Here is a 17,529-nt window from a genome sequence, read left to right on the forward strand (position 1 = left end):
CTGCCTGAACACTGCAATTTCACACAGAGTTCCCGAGGCAGCGAAAATGCCAGTTCCTGGACAGATAAATCACTTGCTGCAATAATTCCATTCCCCTAACTATCACGTGTCAACGACATATTGAGCATAGGCATTCAGAGCAACTACCATGACTGCAGCTGTTTAGAGGAGGCTGTTTAAATAGAGTAAGGCCAGTCCAATGGACCTCACTGTAAGTAGTCTAAGAACAAATAATAAACTGTTCTCACATTTTATCTCATCTCAAGGTTCACATGATAGTTATTAATAGTTTGAAATACACTGTTACACTTGATAAGTCTGTCCTGTACAGTTTAAGTATTAGTGTCACAAGTAGGCTTACATTAACACTGCAATGAAGTCATTGTGAAAATCCCCTAGTCGCCACACTCTGGCACCTGTTCAGGTAGACTGAGGGCGAATTTAGCACCTAACCAGGATGTCTCTTGGACTGTGGGAGGAAACCGAGACTCCCAGAGGAAACCCACACAGACACAGGGAGAACGTGCAGACTCTGCACAGACAGTAACCCGAGCTGGGAATTGAGTCCAGGTCCTGGCATAGTGAGGTAGCAGTGGTAACCACTATGCCACCATGCTGCCCCATAGATCAGAACTTGCAGGAGTATGTGGCAACTTAATGTCTCTGATAGGTCACTGCTTGTTTTATAGGTTTGCTTTCTCAGTTTGTGTAGATTTTTTAAAAACTTCAGTAGGTAGTGCCATATCCAAAGCTAGCAACATCCTCTTTCATACAGCAGGAATGCATTTTTATCTATGCTTTTGCCACTATAATCTGCTTCTTTCTATATAAATTGATTAGTTTGTTTTTTTCTCCTGTTGATCACTGTTGTGTTTTTCTGTGACGATTAAATATTTCTCTGATCCTAATATGCTTGTTTATATTTTGGTCTGACAACCCTCGAGAGCAATGTTCTGCTGTTCTGTTGAAGAAATGCAAAATACTGCGGATGCTGGAATCTGAAACACATCTGACGAAAGGTCATTTAGATTCAAGACGTTGGCTTTACTCTCTCTTCACAGATGCTGTCAGATCTGCTGAGATTTTCCAGCATCTTTCTGCTATTGGGTCCTTTGCGTTCAGTATCCCAAATAGCTATGTCCTGAGTTTATTTTTACCTTTAGTGCTCTCTTTATGACGATCTGTGCCTTTCCTCTACTTCCCTCATTCTTGGCTTTAACTTATCAGTAACCCAAAATAATTTGATCAGAAATTGCAAGGGTATGTGGCAACTTACTGTCTCTGATAGGTCATTGTCTGTTTTTATTGTTTTGCTTTCTCAGTTGTTTGTGGTTCCTCTGCGGGTTTATCAAGTAGCTTTTTTTTTAAAAAAAACTTCAGTTGCTAGTGCCATATCCAAAACTAGCAATGTCCTCTTTCACACAGAAGTTGTGAGGCAAAGAGTGGATAGTGAACAGGATGAGAGAATGACTAGGGATCTTTGTTTGTCGTCTGACACTGTCTTTCCTCATAGTGGAAATTTGTTAAAATCTAAAACAGAAAAGCAAGTTGATTTATGTTTTAGTGAAAAGACCATCACTGTTTGACTGATTTTAGACATTGACATGCAGCCCACTAAAGTCCAGGCAAGTGGCAACCCTACATGTGGGTGAGGAATTTGACCCTACTTTGTCAATCATTCATCATGCTGACCTGCATTCAAAAAACCTGCTGCTTTGTAGTCAATTTTGCGTGCAGTTGATTTGCGTGGACATTGTACAGCGAAGTCACTGCTGTCTGTTTGTTATCTTTCTTATTTTCTGCATTTCAAGGAAAAGGTTGATAATTCTCCTTCAATTATTGTTTTGCCCTTGAATTTTCTTTTTTTGTGGCTCCTCTGGAATTTGCTGCTTTCAGAGTACTGTTTGTTCTTGTCTTTTTGGATCTTACCTCCCTCTCTGTTTGCATTTTGTGTCTATATTTATTCAGACAGCAATTGCAGCAAAAATTCTCATCCAGATACCATTTCCAGAAAATGTTGCACGTTCAAATTAGCTTTTTCTGGGGAATCATTAGATCGAATTGTGTAAACATGGCCATGGTACTGAGCTATTGAAAATACAACACAATGGCAAGCAACTAGTCAAGGACAAAGAGTGTAGCCTGTAAAGTCAGACAGGTATTCTGGCAGCTCCCTTGAATACTTTGCAAAGGCAGTGCAAAACTTTGTGGAACTTGCCCTGAAGGGGCTTATATAAGGAGCTCAAGATATAGAAATTTAAAAAGCCGAGGTAACATTCTGGAACACATTGCCCACCTGGTGCTTGTGTCACGAGCTGCTTTAGTTGTTCCAGCTGTGTGATTGGCGCTGGCATTCTTGTTGGCAGTCATCCTTACCTATGTCCTCAGTACCCCTGGTGACCTGCAGAGGAAAATGACATTTCATTAACCTAAACTCAATGAAGAACACTGGATCATCACCAACATGAGAAACCTGTTCATTGTGGATAAAATTGTCCCATTTGAAAAATCATCTTCCATCACGAATTCCATTAGGAATTATGAAAGTGGATGAAAATAATTGAATGACAATTGGTGCATATGAATTGCAGATAATGGCACTAGTGTTTCAAACATAAACCAAAAACTACAATTTATATTGCGACTATGACAAGGTAAAACTTGCCAATTTGCTTCATAGCAGTACAATCAAAGTTTGGTACAGATGCACAATGGATATATTTGTAAAAAGATCTATGGATGCTGACAAACATCAGAGGAACTTGCGCATGTGCAATGGCACCCTCTGCTGCTCACAGCCAGCATTCAGGTGATTTAAGCCCCGTCGCCTCCCTTTACAGGCAACAAAATGATTTTTGATTTTGTTTTTGCTCTAAGTGCATAAGATAGCAGATTCGGACTAGCCCAAAAAACAGATCAGAAATTCTCTCGTTTTCATATTCTTCCTGGACTTAGAATTTGTTTTCGCAAGATTGCCCCCATGATGTCAGAACAGACCTTTTTCACACAATGAGTGATTCGGGTCTGTGTGATGGAGGCAGGTTCAATCGTGGCATTCAAGAGGGTAGTAAATTGTTATTTGAATAGAAACAGTGTGCAAGTGGATGAGGAAAAGGCAGGAGAATGGCACAAAGTATTGATGTTCATTTGAAGAGCCAATGTAGACATAATGGGCTGAAAGGCCTTTTCCTGTGACATAACAATTCTTGTGATTCTGGGAATCCCTGTGCCTCAATTCACCTGCACAATTAAAATGAGAACTTCTTTGTGTGGACGTTGATGGCCTGATGTCATAACCTACTCATGCGTCATATTGTGTTGAAACACAACCTCATACTCATTTATATTTGGAAACAGGGGCGTTTACAGCGTCAACACAAAGCAATTTCTTATCTTCATTCAAGTGACTAGCACAAGCTCCAGAATTCTTTCAAAATACATGTTGTACTTTGTTAAGAACTTCACAAAAATCCCAATGGCTCTAAGGGGTTGTCATTCTTTCTGTGACTCTTCTTGGCTTTTCCATGAATTAAGCCAAGCTTAAAACAGCCAGTTGGATACAGGTAAATCTATAGCTGGGGGAAGTCTACACATTTCCTCCAGGACCTATTTGGCAAGAAAATGGATTCGAAATTCTATGGTCTTGGTTGCATGTCTGAACCATGACTTAAATGACTTTCAATGATTTTCAGCATGTTTTCTGGAGGGTTTATTATTGATTTTTTTGAGAATTGAATTTGTATTGAAAACACACTTAAAAGCCTACACAGGGTACAGGTGAACGCGGGCCATAGGATTTTTTCTATTGTCATTAATCCATGAACCATGACAATTCAACACAAGGATAGCATGGGGGCACAATGGTTAGCACTGCTGCCTCACAGCGCCAGGGACCCAGCTTCAATTTTGACTTTGGGTGACTGTCTATGTGGAGTTTGCATATTCTCCAGGTGCACCAGTTTGCTCCCAAAGATGCGCATGTTCGGTGGTTTAGCCATGCTAAATTGCACCTTCGTTTTGGAGGGATTAGCAGGGTAAATCTGTGAGGTTATGAGGATATGGCCTGGGTGGGATTATTGTCAGTGCAGGCTTGATGGGCCAAATGGCCTCTTTCTGCATTGTAAGGAACCTGGATTCAGAACAAAGTTAAACATTTGTGTATTATTTTATCTGGATTTATTTGAGTACCTTGATCAATCACCAAATCTCAATCACATCAATCAAAACAATAAGAAACCGGGAGAGGAGAAAACACAATTGAGAAAATATACACAAATCTCAATATTAAAGAAATGAAAATTGACTCCATCTGCAGCTATAAAAATGTAATTGAATCTTAGCTGGTATCTACATCCATTTCAACAAAAAAAAGTACCAAACAATAACAACTTTATTAGAATAGCACCTTTAAATGCGATTAAACATCTCAACACAATTCACAGGAACATTATAAAACAAAATAGTCTCTTGATGGCACAGAACTTGAGGACTGCTCAAAAAACAGACATGCTGCTGAAGTTTTTCATCTCACACTCATCAAGGCAGATTCACAAGACCCAAGCGTAAGGAACAATTTCTACCAATGAGAAGCGAGAACTGATTGATTGGCAAGTGAATTTTGATAGGTAGAGGCATTGCCATGGAGAATGCACCAGAGAACTCAGGATCCTGTTGTGTCTCAATTCACATTAGAGGTTTGGAAAAGCTCAAGCTTATGGAGGCTGGAATGTGAACGAGCAGCCAGGTGTATGACGGAGTAGTCAAGTCATGAGGTAACAAAGTCATGAGTGAGGATTTCAGCAGCAGCACATGGGCTAACGCAGGGAGAAAGTTGAGCGATGTTTTCGTCGTGAAAATAGGTGGCCCGAGTGAAGGCACAAATAAGGTCCAAAACAGATCTCAGGATCAAACGTGATCTTAAGGTTGTGAACAAACTGGCTTAATGTCATACTGTTCCCAAGGAGAGGGATGCAGTCAGTAGTTAAATAACAGAGTTGGGGTAGGGACATCAGAACAAATCGAACAGTAAACTAATTATAATTTCTGCAACTTTTTAAAGTCAGTAAATCCATTGCATAAGTTCAAGATACACCTGATCTTTTGACACAGTCAAAAATATTGAAAACATTATTCTTAAAATATCAGTGATGATTATCTGAAATTCTACAGAAGCAATGGGATATGGTGGCACAGTGGCTAGCACTGCTGCTTCATAGCATTGAGTTTGATTCCTATCTTGGGTGGCCATCTGTGTGGAGTTTGCATGTTCTCCCCATGTCTGCACGGGTTTCCTCCGGGTGCTCTGGTTTCCTCGCACCGTCCAAAAACGTGCGAGTTAGGTGGATTGGCCATGCTAAATTCTCCTTTAGTGTCCTAGGATGTGTGGATTAGGTAAATGCGCAGGGTTAAGGGGATAGGACGGGGAGGGGTGTGCCCAGATAAGATGGTCTTTTAAGAGTCAGTGCAGATTCAATCAGCTGTATGGCCTCCTTCTGCACTGTAGGGATTCTATGGTATTGTTCCCCTCGCCACTATGACAAAAAAGCGACAGATATGAGCTTGATAACTCAGACCAATGAAACTGTAACACACAATCTAACATCAACAGTTAGATGACCTGATGTACTAATGTGCCTTCCCTTGTTGAATAGTGTACATTAAACAACGTACATTGGACTAGAGCATATCACAATGTTCTTTGGCATCATAAGTAGCAAGTACAAGAACTGAGCAGTTTCTGTATATTTTGCAAATAGAGGCATGTGAATGTCTTCGCAGTATGAGATCTTTCACTCATCACAGAATGATACAGCGCAGCAGAAGGTCTTTCAGCCCAACAAGCCAATTCCAGCTCTTTGAAAGAACTGTCCAATTAGTGTCACGCCTCTGCTCTTTTCCCTTAGCCCTGCAAATTTTTTTTCCCTCAAATACTTATTCAATTTTGATTTGGAATTTATTACTGAATCAGCTTCTTCTTTCAGACAGTGCAGTCCACAACACAACAACTCATTGTATCACAACTGGGATTATTTTGCTACAGCTAACCTCAATCATTAGTCATCCTGCTGAGAAAGCTGCTGTTTTTCCATTTTGTGTCCTTCCCCTAACAAATGTCTTTCAATATTCTTGCTTTCTGCGGCCATTTAAAAATCACAACATAAGGGAATGAACGTGGGAATTCCTTGTAGCATTCCAGACATGTTTGAAATAAGCAAGGGTTCACAAGGAGCCACTGATGTGGCTACAATGCCGCTTGATCTGTGGACTTTTTAAACCCATACCACCTGGGAAACCAAGTTTGTATAATCGCTCCAAATGAATCTGCACATATTTTAAGTCTTCCTTTGCCAGCCTCATTTCACAAAACGGGCAGTTGTCCAGGGCTGCTGCAGGATGACCTGTAATCAACATCTGAGCAAGGATGCTCCTTCCTTTAGAAGTTATGATTACCAAAGCATTAAGATTTCCAGCATCTGCAGTATTTTGCTTTAATTTCATTAAGTTTTAATACCAACATATGCTCCCGAGTCACCTCAGGTACATGTCCCACTTCTGTTCATCTTCAATGGACACGCACATAAAACATGCCAGAACCCAAATTGTATCCGTAAGAGACAAAACTTTCATCACCATTTTCACAGCAATGCACTCGAGAATTGCAAACAACACGTTTACTGGGCCTATGAGTTACATTAATGCAAAAAACACCTCTCATTTGGTGACAATATTTTGTTTTAGTTCACTGTTTCATACCAGTGTGCATATATCCCGTAGCCTCCTCCTGACAGAACCGGATATTACGGCCGGAATTTCTCCAGTACCAGCGATAACAGAGAATTTGGCACTCAGCGAGGTCGGAGAATCCCAGCCGCGGGCGAGCTTGGAGAATCCCAGCTGCGGGCGAGCTTGGAGAATCCCAGCTGCGGGGCGAGGTCGGAGAATCCCAGCTGCGGGGCGAGGTCGGAGAATCCCAGCCGTGGGGCGAGGTCGGAGAATCCCGGCCGCGGGGCGAGTTCGGAGAATCCCAGCCGTGGGGCGAGGTCGGAGAATCCCAGCCGTGGGGCGAGTTCGGAGAATCCCAGCCTAGATCTAGGCTCTTTGAGCGTTATTTGACAATTCAGGTAACATTCTGCTGTTCTTTAACTTCCCTCTAACCAGAATCTGAAGTTGTTCTAAATGCATTTAACCGAACAGTGCATTGTTATCTCTCAGCATACGTTACACCAGTGTAAAGTTTGAGATCTCAGAAGGTGACAAGCTCCCCAGAACACTTTCAGCACCTGTCAATGCAGCAATTATTTCTTGGGTCACATATAACATAGAATGTTGCTGCTATGTAAAATAGATTAATGCTGATTTTTTTTAAAATGACATTCAAAAATGCAAAGAAATTTTACACAGAACAAGGTGTTCGGGTGACTTAAGACCTCCCCTCCCCCCCAAATTAGTTGTTGGCTCCCATATATATTGATGTGGAGATGTCAGCGTTGGACTGGGGTGGGCATAATAAGACGTCTCACAACAACACCATGTTAAAGTCCAACAGGTTTACTTGGTAGCGCGAGCTTCATCAGTTGAGCAACTTAGCACGTCAAGCAAGGGGGTGGAAGCTTTTGGGGGTAAACCGGAACATGGAGTTGAGGTTACAATCAGATCAGCCATGATCTTATTGAATGGTGGAGCAGGCTTGAGGGGCCAAGCGGTCTGCTCCTGCTCCTAATGTAAATATATTTATTCATATATCCAGGGAAATATCTACTGTCTTGACTCTGTACACAAAGGTTCATGCCCCGTTTCTCGCCTCTCACAATCTTGCCAGCCTCATTTTGTCAGTGAAATCACACTATTGTTTGGGCTCACTTATCTTCGCCCTCTCGCAGGTCAATGTCCTCACTGGTGAGGATCACAGATGGTCCCCACCAATGGGGACCAGATATGATAGCCTCTCCGGTGGCACTGGAGGTGACTGAAGCCCCCTTGGGCGATCAGCAGCAATGCCAGTGACACGTCTCCCAGTATACTGTGTACGCACTATACTGGGAGATTGGGGCACCTGCGCTTTGGTGCCCCCAGATCTCGTCAGCCGGTGCTCAGGTGAGCTAAGGCTCACCTCCCTCTCGCGCCCCCCCCCCAAACTGGTGAGATTTGCATTACACCTTCTGCATTGCCATAAATTCCCATTACTTATCATGCTGAAAAAACTGGCAAGGAAACCTACCTCCCCAACTAGAAATTCCCACCTCAGGTCAACGCACCTTGAAATGGTCTGTCAAATTTTCCGTCCTGTGCACAATGATTCCTGAGCAGGTGGGACTGGAAAATTTTCCCCTTGGTTACACTGGATTGCCTCATGTAGAAATACAAAATTCCCTTCACTATTTCCTCTGCACTCCCAAACTACAGCAGAATTTTCTGAAAATAATTTGAAGTGTGTGTTGAACAGGCGAGCAAACAGTGGATTCTCCCCTACTCTACTGCAAATATTTTTTCTCTACTTATTTTAAACCAAAAAAAAATTGTAAATATTCAAGTTAAACAGTCATTGCATCTGTGATTTTGCCAATATTTCAGACATTAAGTGAAATATTTCTGACATGCTATTGCAGCCTATTCCAGGAACACAGCTTGTCTGGAAACTCCCCAGCTATGCATGAACTGCCCTTAGAGTTAGAAAGGTCAATAGCACACAGCAGCACGTTCTAAATATTTTTATAGTACATTTTAAAAGACTTGCTTCACATCTTGTCACAATTGATTTAAATTAGAGTAACCTACAGTCATCTATTATTGCACATCGGTAGCACAGTGGCACAGTGGTTAGCATTGCTGCCTCACAGCGCCGATTCCTGGCTTGGGTCACCATCTGCGTGGAGTTTGCACATTCTCCCTGTGTTTGCATGGGTTTCTTCCAGGTGCTCTGGTTTCCTCCCACAATCCTAAGATGTGCTGGTTAGATGGGTTGGGTCATGTCAAATTGCGCCTTGGTGTCAGGGCGACTAGCAAGAGTAAATGCATGGGGTTATGGGGATAGGGCCTGAGTGGGATTGTGGTTGGTGCAGACAGATGGGCTGAATGGCCTCCTTCTGCACTGCAGGGATTCTATGAAATGTATTTCCTTTCATATGTCTAATATGTTAAGGTGGAGTGAGGGTTGGAACGTCCTGGCAACTGGAACATCTTTGTCTTTTCCCCACCCCCACACACGGACAAGTCAGGATCTGGCCAGTGGTGACTACATTGCTGAAACAGAAAAAGCTCTCGTGTTATTTTGTGAGAAGCAGCTCTTAAAGGGGAAATCTTTAAAGCTTGAATGGGGAGTGGGGAGTAGGGTGTGGGTGGGGCAATTAACTGGTTGGCGTAACTCAGTAGGCTTATGACTGGAAAGGGTGAAGAGACTCATTTGTGCCTGCGGCGCCTGAAATGTGGGTGACGTCCAGTTCCTTCAAGCTGCTAGCCTTTTAAAATAGCCCTTTAAATTCCAGTCGGAGGTTGTTCATGGATTTTCTATTGACCAGACCCTAAATCAAAGCAGTGTATCAGGCTTCCCTGGGAAATTCTTCCCTTCACATCTTCAAATGCCAAAGCAGCTGAGAACCAGCCTAAGTTGCTCTGAAAGTCTCAGTTAGGTCACCAATCCCACAGGGCTCCTTTGGTGCAAAAGACAAATTTTAACTGTAATCATGTGGGAACCAGCAAGAAGAGAGCCTCCTCTTCCTGTTCTACTGTCAGGAGTAACATGCCACAATTAAAATTTAAATTATTTCCTGGAATTTTCCTATCCAAAATCAATGCACCTTTAGCTGGACTGTCAAATTTTCCTCCCCACAGGGCAGGACTGAAAAACCCCAGCCACTGTGTTTGTTTCCTCAGTAAGTTTCCTGTTAATCAGAATGGTGCATGGAGCACAAGTCCAGCTAAGAGCATAGTAACAATTTACCTATGCAGAATGGGATTTTCCCACCCTTCCCACCAGCGGAATCTTCCAGTCCCACTGACGACGCACCTTACCGCATGTTTCCCAGCAACGTGGACTAGATTCAATAGTAAATCCCATTGACAGCAATGGGACCAGATTGTGGGTGGGGACAGAGGAATCCCATCCCATTGTACCTAGTGGATATCTTGGTCAAATCATCAAAATGTCCTTTATCATAAATTTAAATTCTCAATCATTTATTCTGAAATTCTTTACCAGCTTGAATAGATTTGCTATGTTAGTGTTAAATAATAGACATCCCTTAGTGGTGTAATAATAGATGCCCTGAAGTGGCTTTAAGATGCATGAAACCCCAGTTATCACTCTATTACTCAAAGAATTGTACAGCATAGATGGCCATTCAGATCTGCAGGTCTACGCCAGCTCTTTGACAGAACTATCCTGTGAGGTCCATTTCCCTTCTCTTTCCCAAAAGCCCTGCAATTCCTTTCCATTTGAAGTATATATCCACTTCCCTTTCAATAACAGGGAATGTTTTTCAGTTGCATTTTATACATTATTTGTTTTATGGCGGCAGTGCTTTATGAGACACTTTATAACTAATCAAATACCTTTAAAGTTTAGTCACTGTCATAATGTAGGAAGTTGGATTCATATACATTCCAAACCAGTTAGGCAAAATGATGAGGGGAAGAAAACATATTCAGCACAGTATTAAGGACAAACCATTACATGAAACGATGGTATAAAGTTAGTCAGTGAAACCTTGATCCAGGCTTGCCGAAATAGCTACCTTGGAACATCTGTGTCTCAGAATCTTGTAAATTGCAGCCTCTTCCAAGATAAAAGAATGATTGCTTTTTCCCATGGATATGAAATGACCAAACCCCAAAAGCAGTTGAACATGTTGTCATTAAATAGATTCCATTTGCAGGCTTCATTGTAAATGTACGGTTTCATGTTCAGAATGTTGAGTGTAAATATTATGAAAACCCTTCCCACTGTATAATTAGGTCATGAGAATCACAACACAAACAAATTCTTTTGATAACTTGGACTGATTGCAATCAAAATACAAATTACAGAGACTGTTTATAATGTTTTCCAAATTTTCAGAGCAGATCTTATTCCAGTACTTCAGTTGTGCGCACTCTGCACAGTCAACTGAATTTCTCCTGGTTTCCAGAATGTGCAGCAACTGGTGCCAACGTGAAAGAGGCTGCATGAGTGGCTAAATCCAAATCTTTGGCAATGATCTCAACACAGAAAGCTGATGCAATAGTATCGCCCTTTAATTCTGGTTGATTCCCCAACTCAGCATTATAAATCTATTTTTTTTTGCGCATTTGTTCCCTACTTTCTCAGAAGACTAAGGAAATTTGGCATGTCAGCTATGGTGCTCACCAACTTTTACAGATGCATCATAGAAAGCATTCTTTCTGGTTGTATCACAGCTTGGTATGGCTCCTGCTCTGCCCAAGACCACAAGAAACTACAAAAGGTTGTGAATGTAGCCCAATCCATCACACAAACCAGCTTCTCATCCATTGACTCTGTCTACATTTCCTGCTGCCTCAGCAAAGCAACCAGCAGGATTAAGGACCCCACGCACCTCGGACATTCTTCCACCTTCTTCTATCAGGAAAATGATACAAAAGTCTGAGGTCACGTCCCAACTGAGTCAAGAACTTTTGCAGTTCAACACTACCCTCACAGTTTACAGCGCTTCCAAGTTTTGTATTAGTCACAAATTTTGAAATTGTGCCCTCTACTTCAATCTGCCCACTCCACCAACTTGTCAATGTCCTTTTGGAGTTCTATACCTCAGCTATGCCCTTTCTCTATTGGTAAATCATCTTTTTTCAAAATTGTGGGCATCACTGGCTGAGCCAGCATTTATTACCCATCCCCAATTGCCCTTGAATTGTGTGGTAGCTAGGCTATTTCAAGAGGTCGTTTAAGTGTCAACCACATTGCTATGGATCTGGAATCATTAATAGGCCAGATGTAAAGAGTACTATTGAACCAGCTGGTTTTTTTTTTACAACATTCATGGTCATTACTGAACTTTTAATTACAGATTTAGTCGTAGTTGCAGATCAAAGTATGAGATGATGCATTTTGAGAGGATAAATAAGATAATGGAATAGATAATGAAGGGTAGGATATTAGTAAGTACAGAGGACCAGAGCGACCTTGGGTCGTATGTCCATGGGTCCCTGATGGCAACAGGACAGGTAAACAAGGTGCTTAAAAAGGCATATGGAATACTTGTCTTTATTACCTTAGGCATAGAATACAAGAGCAGGGAGGTTATTATGAAACTGTATAAAACACTCACTAGGCCACAGCCAGCATACCGGATGAATTCGGGTTGCCACATTATAGAAAGAATGTGATTGCACTAGAAAGGGTACAGAGAGATTCAGCAGGAAGTTGCCTGGGCTGGAGCGTTTCGGCTATGCACAGAGGCTGGTTAGGCTAGAACCGAGAAGGCTGAAGGTGTACAAAAATTATGAAGGTCATAGGTGGGAAGAAAAATTTCCCCCTTCTTGAGAGGTCAATAGAGTTAAGGTAATGAAGATTTAGAAGGGATTTGAGGACGGTGGTGGGAAGCTGGGATTCACTGTCTGAAAGGGCAGTAGAGGCAGGAACCCGCACAACATTTATGAAACATTTAGATAACCATTTGAACTGCCATTCCATACAAATGCTGGGAAAATGGGATTAGAATAGATAGGTGCTTGATGGCTGGCGCAGACACAATGGTCAGAATTTTACCCTCCCACCCACCGGGAATCGGAGCTGGCAAGCGGCGGACCATGGCAAGGTCTATTGATCTCGAGTGAGATATTACAATTTTGGGACAAGGAAAGCCATAAAATCATGCACAATGGGCTTAAGGGCCTCTTTCTGTATTATATGGCTATGATTCTTCCTAAAATATTGACTTCAAATTTCACTATCTGCTGTGGTGGGATTAAGCAATGTCCCTGGATTACTAGTCCAGTGACAATACCATTAAGCCACCACTGTCGCCACCCGCCAACTCCCTAATTGGCCTTACTATTCCTTTTATTGCTCTTTTATTATTTATCAAAGGGTGTCCCGATCTGCAAAAAAAACTCCCTCTAAGCTCCTGGCTATGGAGGATTTCCACCCACCCCCCCCCAAAATCTTAGGGCCATCCTCATATCCTCCCACACCATCATCTGTACATACCCCTCTGTCCCCACACCTCTTCTAAGGGGAACCCTTCCCCTGCAATGGAGGAGGCATTGCCAGGGTGCTGGGGGCAATGCCCAAACTTGGCCCCTAGCATCCTGGCAATGCTCAATTCCCTGCAGTGCCCTCATGCCCCTCAACCCCCGGGACATCCAGGCACCTCCACACCACCAACGTGGTCATTACGACTGGGTTTTGGTTTTCACTATCTGGGTGTGAACTTGATCATTTCACTGGTGGGGATGGGGAACATCCCGATCTGACATCACACCAGCGGAAGTCCCCTTGTGGCCCACTCGTAAGATTTATCAGCCATAATGGGATTTGGGCCCAGGGCGAACGGGCCCACTAAATCTCACCCAAAGTGTAAAAATGTAAACGTGGAAACTGCATCTCTAGATGGAACACCTTGGGCCTTTGGTTAAATATTAAGCAGTTGCTGCATGACTGAACTTTGATCATGTGGGATTGTGTAAAATGGGTGCTCATGAATCACCAGCCCAATTTACGTCTTTGTTGATTCAGTAGAGATGTACAAGGAGCAGCCGATTTGTTATCATGTGAATCACACAGTCCCTCAGTCGCAGTGTCATTCTAGATTACAGTATAGGATTTTCATTTATACCAATCAAAACTGCATCACAAAATCTGCAGCATTACAAATACTTATTTGGATACTCAACAACAACAAATAATTTGATTTTATTTAGGACCATAGAAAAGTTACAGCACAGAAGGAGGCCATTTGATCTATCTTGTCCATGCCAGCACAAGGATACCCAGGTGCCTTTTCTAATCCCACCTTCCTGCACCCAGCCCATAGTCCTGTAGTTTACAGCACTTACGGTGCAGGTCCAGGTCCTTTTTAAAAGAGTTTAGGGTCTCTGCCTCCACCACCAATTTGGTCAGCAAAATCCAGACACCCTCTGCACAAAGAAAGTTCTTCCTCATGTCCCCATCTACTGCCACTGATCTAGAATCTACATCCCCTGGTTCTAGAACTCTCTGCCAAGGGAAATAATTTTATTCTGTCCACTCTATCTCCTCCTCATAATTCTGTACACCTCTATCAAGTCACACCTCAGCCTTATTTGTTCTAAGGAAAATAACCCCAACCTATCCAATTTCTCCTCATAGTTACACTTTTCCAGCCCTGGCAACATTCTTGTAAACCTCCTCAGCACTGTCTCCAGAGTACTTACATCTTTCCTGTAATGTGGTGACCAGAACTGTACACAATACTTCAGTTGTGGCCTCACTAGTGTTTCATACAATTCTAAAATTATATCCTTACCTTTCTACAGCTCTGTCAGTGAAGGAGAGCATTCTGTATGCTTTCTTTATAACCTCGTCAACTTGAACAACTGCCTTTAGGGACATGTGTACTTGTATGCCAAGGTCTCTCACGTCATCTACCCCCTTAATACATTTTATTATATCCTCCTCGTTTTTCTTTCTTTTTCCTCTTTCTTTTACATACAGTTACATTTTATTTTCCTGCAGATCTTGCTTCCTTTGCTTTCCTTCTAATTTCCTCTCTTTGTATGGTGGACTCTGATTCTGCTATAGCTGTTTCGTGTTCAATCTCCAAGCAGGAGATGGGGGAATTCTCTGTATCAGATAGTCCAAATTGTGCTCTTTACACAGTCATTTACTGTCAAGCCCAATTCAACAGTATCCATTCAGTGGATTGTACAAATAAGAACCACTTAGTGATGAGGCTATAGTGACAGACACAGAAAAGAATGAAAAGCTGCGTCCAATTAGATAAAACTGGAAATCAGAGTTTTAGCTGTGATTCGTTTTGTATCTGGTCATCAAATTTTGTGTAATAGGGTCTTGGAACAAACTCATTAGGCTTGTGTATATGCATGAGTATGTAGACTAACCATTATGTTTAATAGCAGTTAAATGATGCCTGCAATGGCTGAAAAAGTATTAGAAAGCTAATCTGTCAGGACTGACACGATTAGGTCAGAGCTTGGCGTATTTCAGCTTGTATCTTGCTCGATAAGGTCTGTTATTTTTTGATGTTTCAGAATCACATATTACATCAAAAAATATGAGTAAATTATGAAATCAGGTCACACGTACTTAGTTGGAAGTTTTGCCAATAATATGAAACAGTGCAATTGGAAAAAAAAGAGACGCGGATCCAAAGCAACAGCGGGATCAGAGTGGTGAACTGTTGAGAAAGAGGGTATGAGATTGAGGTATTTCAATGACAGACCAGATCATCAAGGAAAAACATTTCTTTGGAATATGACAGAAGGAAGTCTTGCTAATGGAGGTGCTTGTTCAAAAGAGTATATTACTCAGGCGTACCAACAGACTAGCTTCCTCTGAAAAAGTTCATTACTTAGATAGTTCACCAACTACCAAACTTACTCAGTACATAGGGGATCATAGAATGGTTATCACACAGAATAAGGCCATTCAGCAACTTAAAGACTACTGAAAATCCTGGATAGAGTGGACATCGAGATGCTTCTTTAAGTAGGAAAGACTAGAATCTGAAGGCACATCCTCAGGAATAAACCAAGATGAGGAGTAATTTCTTCAGCCAGAGGGTGGTAAATCTGTGGAATTCATTGCCACAGAAAGCTGTGGAGGCCAGGTCATTGAGTGTATTTAAGACAGTGATAGATAGGTTCTTGATTGGTAAGGAGATGAAAGGTTACAGGGAAAAGGTGAGAGAATGGCGCTGAGAAACACAGCAGCTATGATTGAATGATGGAGCAGACTTGATGGGCCAAATGGCCTACTTCAGTTGCTATATATTATAGTCTTATATCTATGCCAGCTCTCTACAAGAACAAATCAGCCAGTACCACTCCCCTGCCTTTTTCATGCAGTCCTGCAAATACTTTTTTATTCAGGTAATTATCCAATTCCTGTTTGAAAGCCAAAATTAAATCTTAACATAGAACACTACAGCACAAACAGGCCCTTCGGCCCACTAGTTGTGCCGACCACATCCATACCTACCAAGCCATAGAACTATCTGTAACTCCCAATCCAATTAAATCCCATATACTCATCCAGAAGTCTTTTAAAAGCCTCCAGTGAGTTCGCCTCTACCACCACTGACGGCAGCCGATTCCACTCACTCACCAGCCTCTTCTTCCACTATTTTCTCAGATAGTGGTTAGTGTAGTGCACAAACTGTGTAATTAAGTTTTTCCTCGTCAGCTTGTCGTGAAATTCATTGGTGTGTGCGTCCCTTGGTGTTAAATTAGCTGTCTGTGGCGAGTGCAATAGTTAACACACAGGATGCTTGTTAAATTACCTCATAACTCTCTGGGAGTATTTTGATAGGTCACTGGAACAGTTCAAGAGTCAGCGAACAACTCTTCTTGAGGCAGGCAGTTTGGGGAGAATCAAGAGCAGGGGAAAAAAAAACTTCACACAGCCAAAGTGCTGCTGTTAGGTCTGAGGAGCTGACAAGAGGGATCAGAGGAAGAGCTGGCAATTGAAGAGGGCTCAGAAGAAGCCCTGAGAGTCAGAAAGCTGGATAGAGACAGGAGTTCAGAGAAACTCAGGAGCACTGTCAGATTAGTGAAGCTAGCTGTCCAGCAAGGGATTGAAATTATGTCAATAATTGGCAGCTGAAGTGTAGACTCAAGAACCAAGGGAGAAGGAACATTGGAAGGCAAGATTCAAACCTCTGAGATGGATCATTGTTTTAAGAAATTTGAATAAGAGTAGGACTTTTGGAGAGAATTTTAAGGAGACATTTTCAAAGAGAGATCTTCAAAGATGAAGCAGGGAATCCTTTGTGAAATAGTGTTCCAGCGTGATTCTGTGTCTTGGCGTTTACTGACTTCTTGATACGTTCTTGAGAAATCCATGGAATCTGTCTTGTCTGCATCTGCCATTTACTCTGTAGTGTGGTGTTTTTGACCACAGTTAATTCATATGTAACTCTTAATCTAATGTTCAGAATAGGTATAAGATATATGTTGTGACCTATTTTATCTTTCTGAACTTGTAGAATCAATGTTGATTTTGTTTGTACAAAACCTGTAGAAACCTGTGACTTTATTCCAAGAGCAGGTGTCATGAATCTCAATCTTAACCTAATTTAAATATAACTGGATCTCTCCACAACATCTCAGGGTCTGGCCAACGACCATAACAGACTTTAGTTTATTTGCCATTCACATTAAAATGGCATCCTCTGGCTTCTGATCCTTCCACTAATGAGAATAGTTCCTCTTCATCTATCCTGCCCAAACCTTTCATGATATTGAATAACTCTATCAAATCTCCTTTCAACCTTCTTTTCTCGAATATCTTTACATCATTCCTACAGTGTGGTGCCCAGAACTGGATGCAATGTTCTAGTTGATATTGAACCCAGCATT

General features: G+C 41.9%; 1 protein-coding gene across 2 annotated transcripts in view; it reads right to left on the minus strand.

Moving 5' to 3' along the window:
- dennd2b (DENN domain containing 2B) overlaps positions 1–17,529 on the minus strand; it is a 378,412-nt gene that overhangs the window by 193,593 nt on the left and 167,290 nt on the right. For both annotated transcript variants that reach the window (XM_080190197.1, XM_080190196.1), the window contains exon 2: positions 2,297–2,401. In XM_080190197.1, coding sequence (XP_080046323.1) covers positions 2,297–2,370 — 74 coding nt within the window. In that variant the 5' untranslated portion in view covers positions 2,371–2,401. The remainder of the gene's footprint in view (positions 1–2,296; positions 2,402–17,529) is intronic.

Source organism: Carcharhinus amblyrhynchos, chromosome 6 (assembly GCF_965287045.1).
Source record: "Carcharhinus amblyrhynchos chromosome 6, sCarAmb.v2.hapA, whole genome shotgun sequence".
NCBI classification, from domain to species: Eukaryota; Metazoa; Chordata; class Chondrichthyes; order Carcharhiniformes; family Carcharhinidae; genus Carcharhinus; species Carcharhinus amblyrhynchos.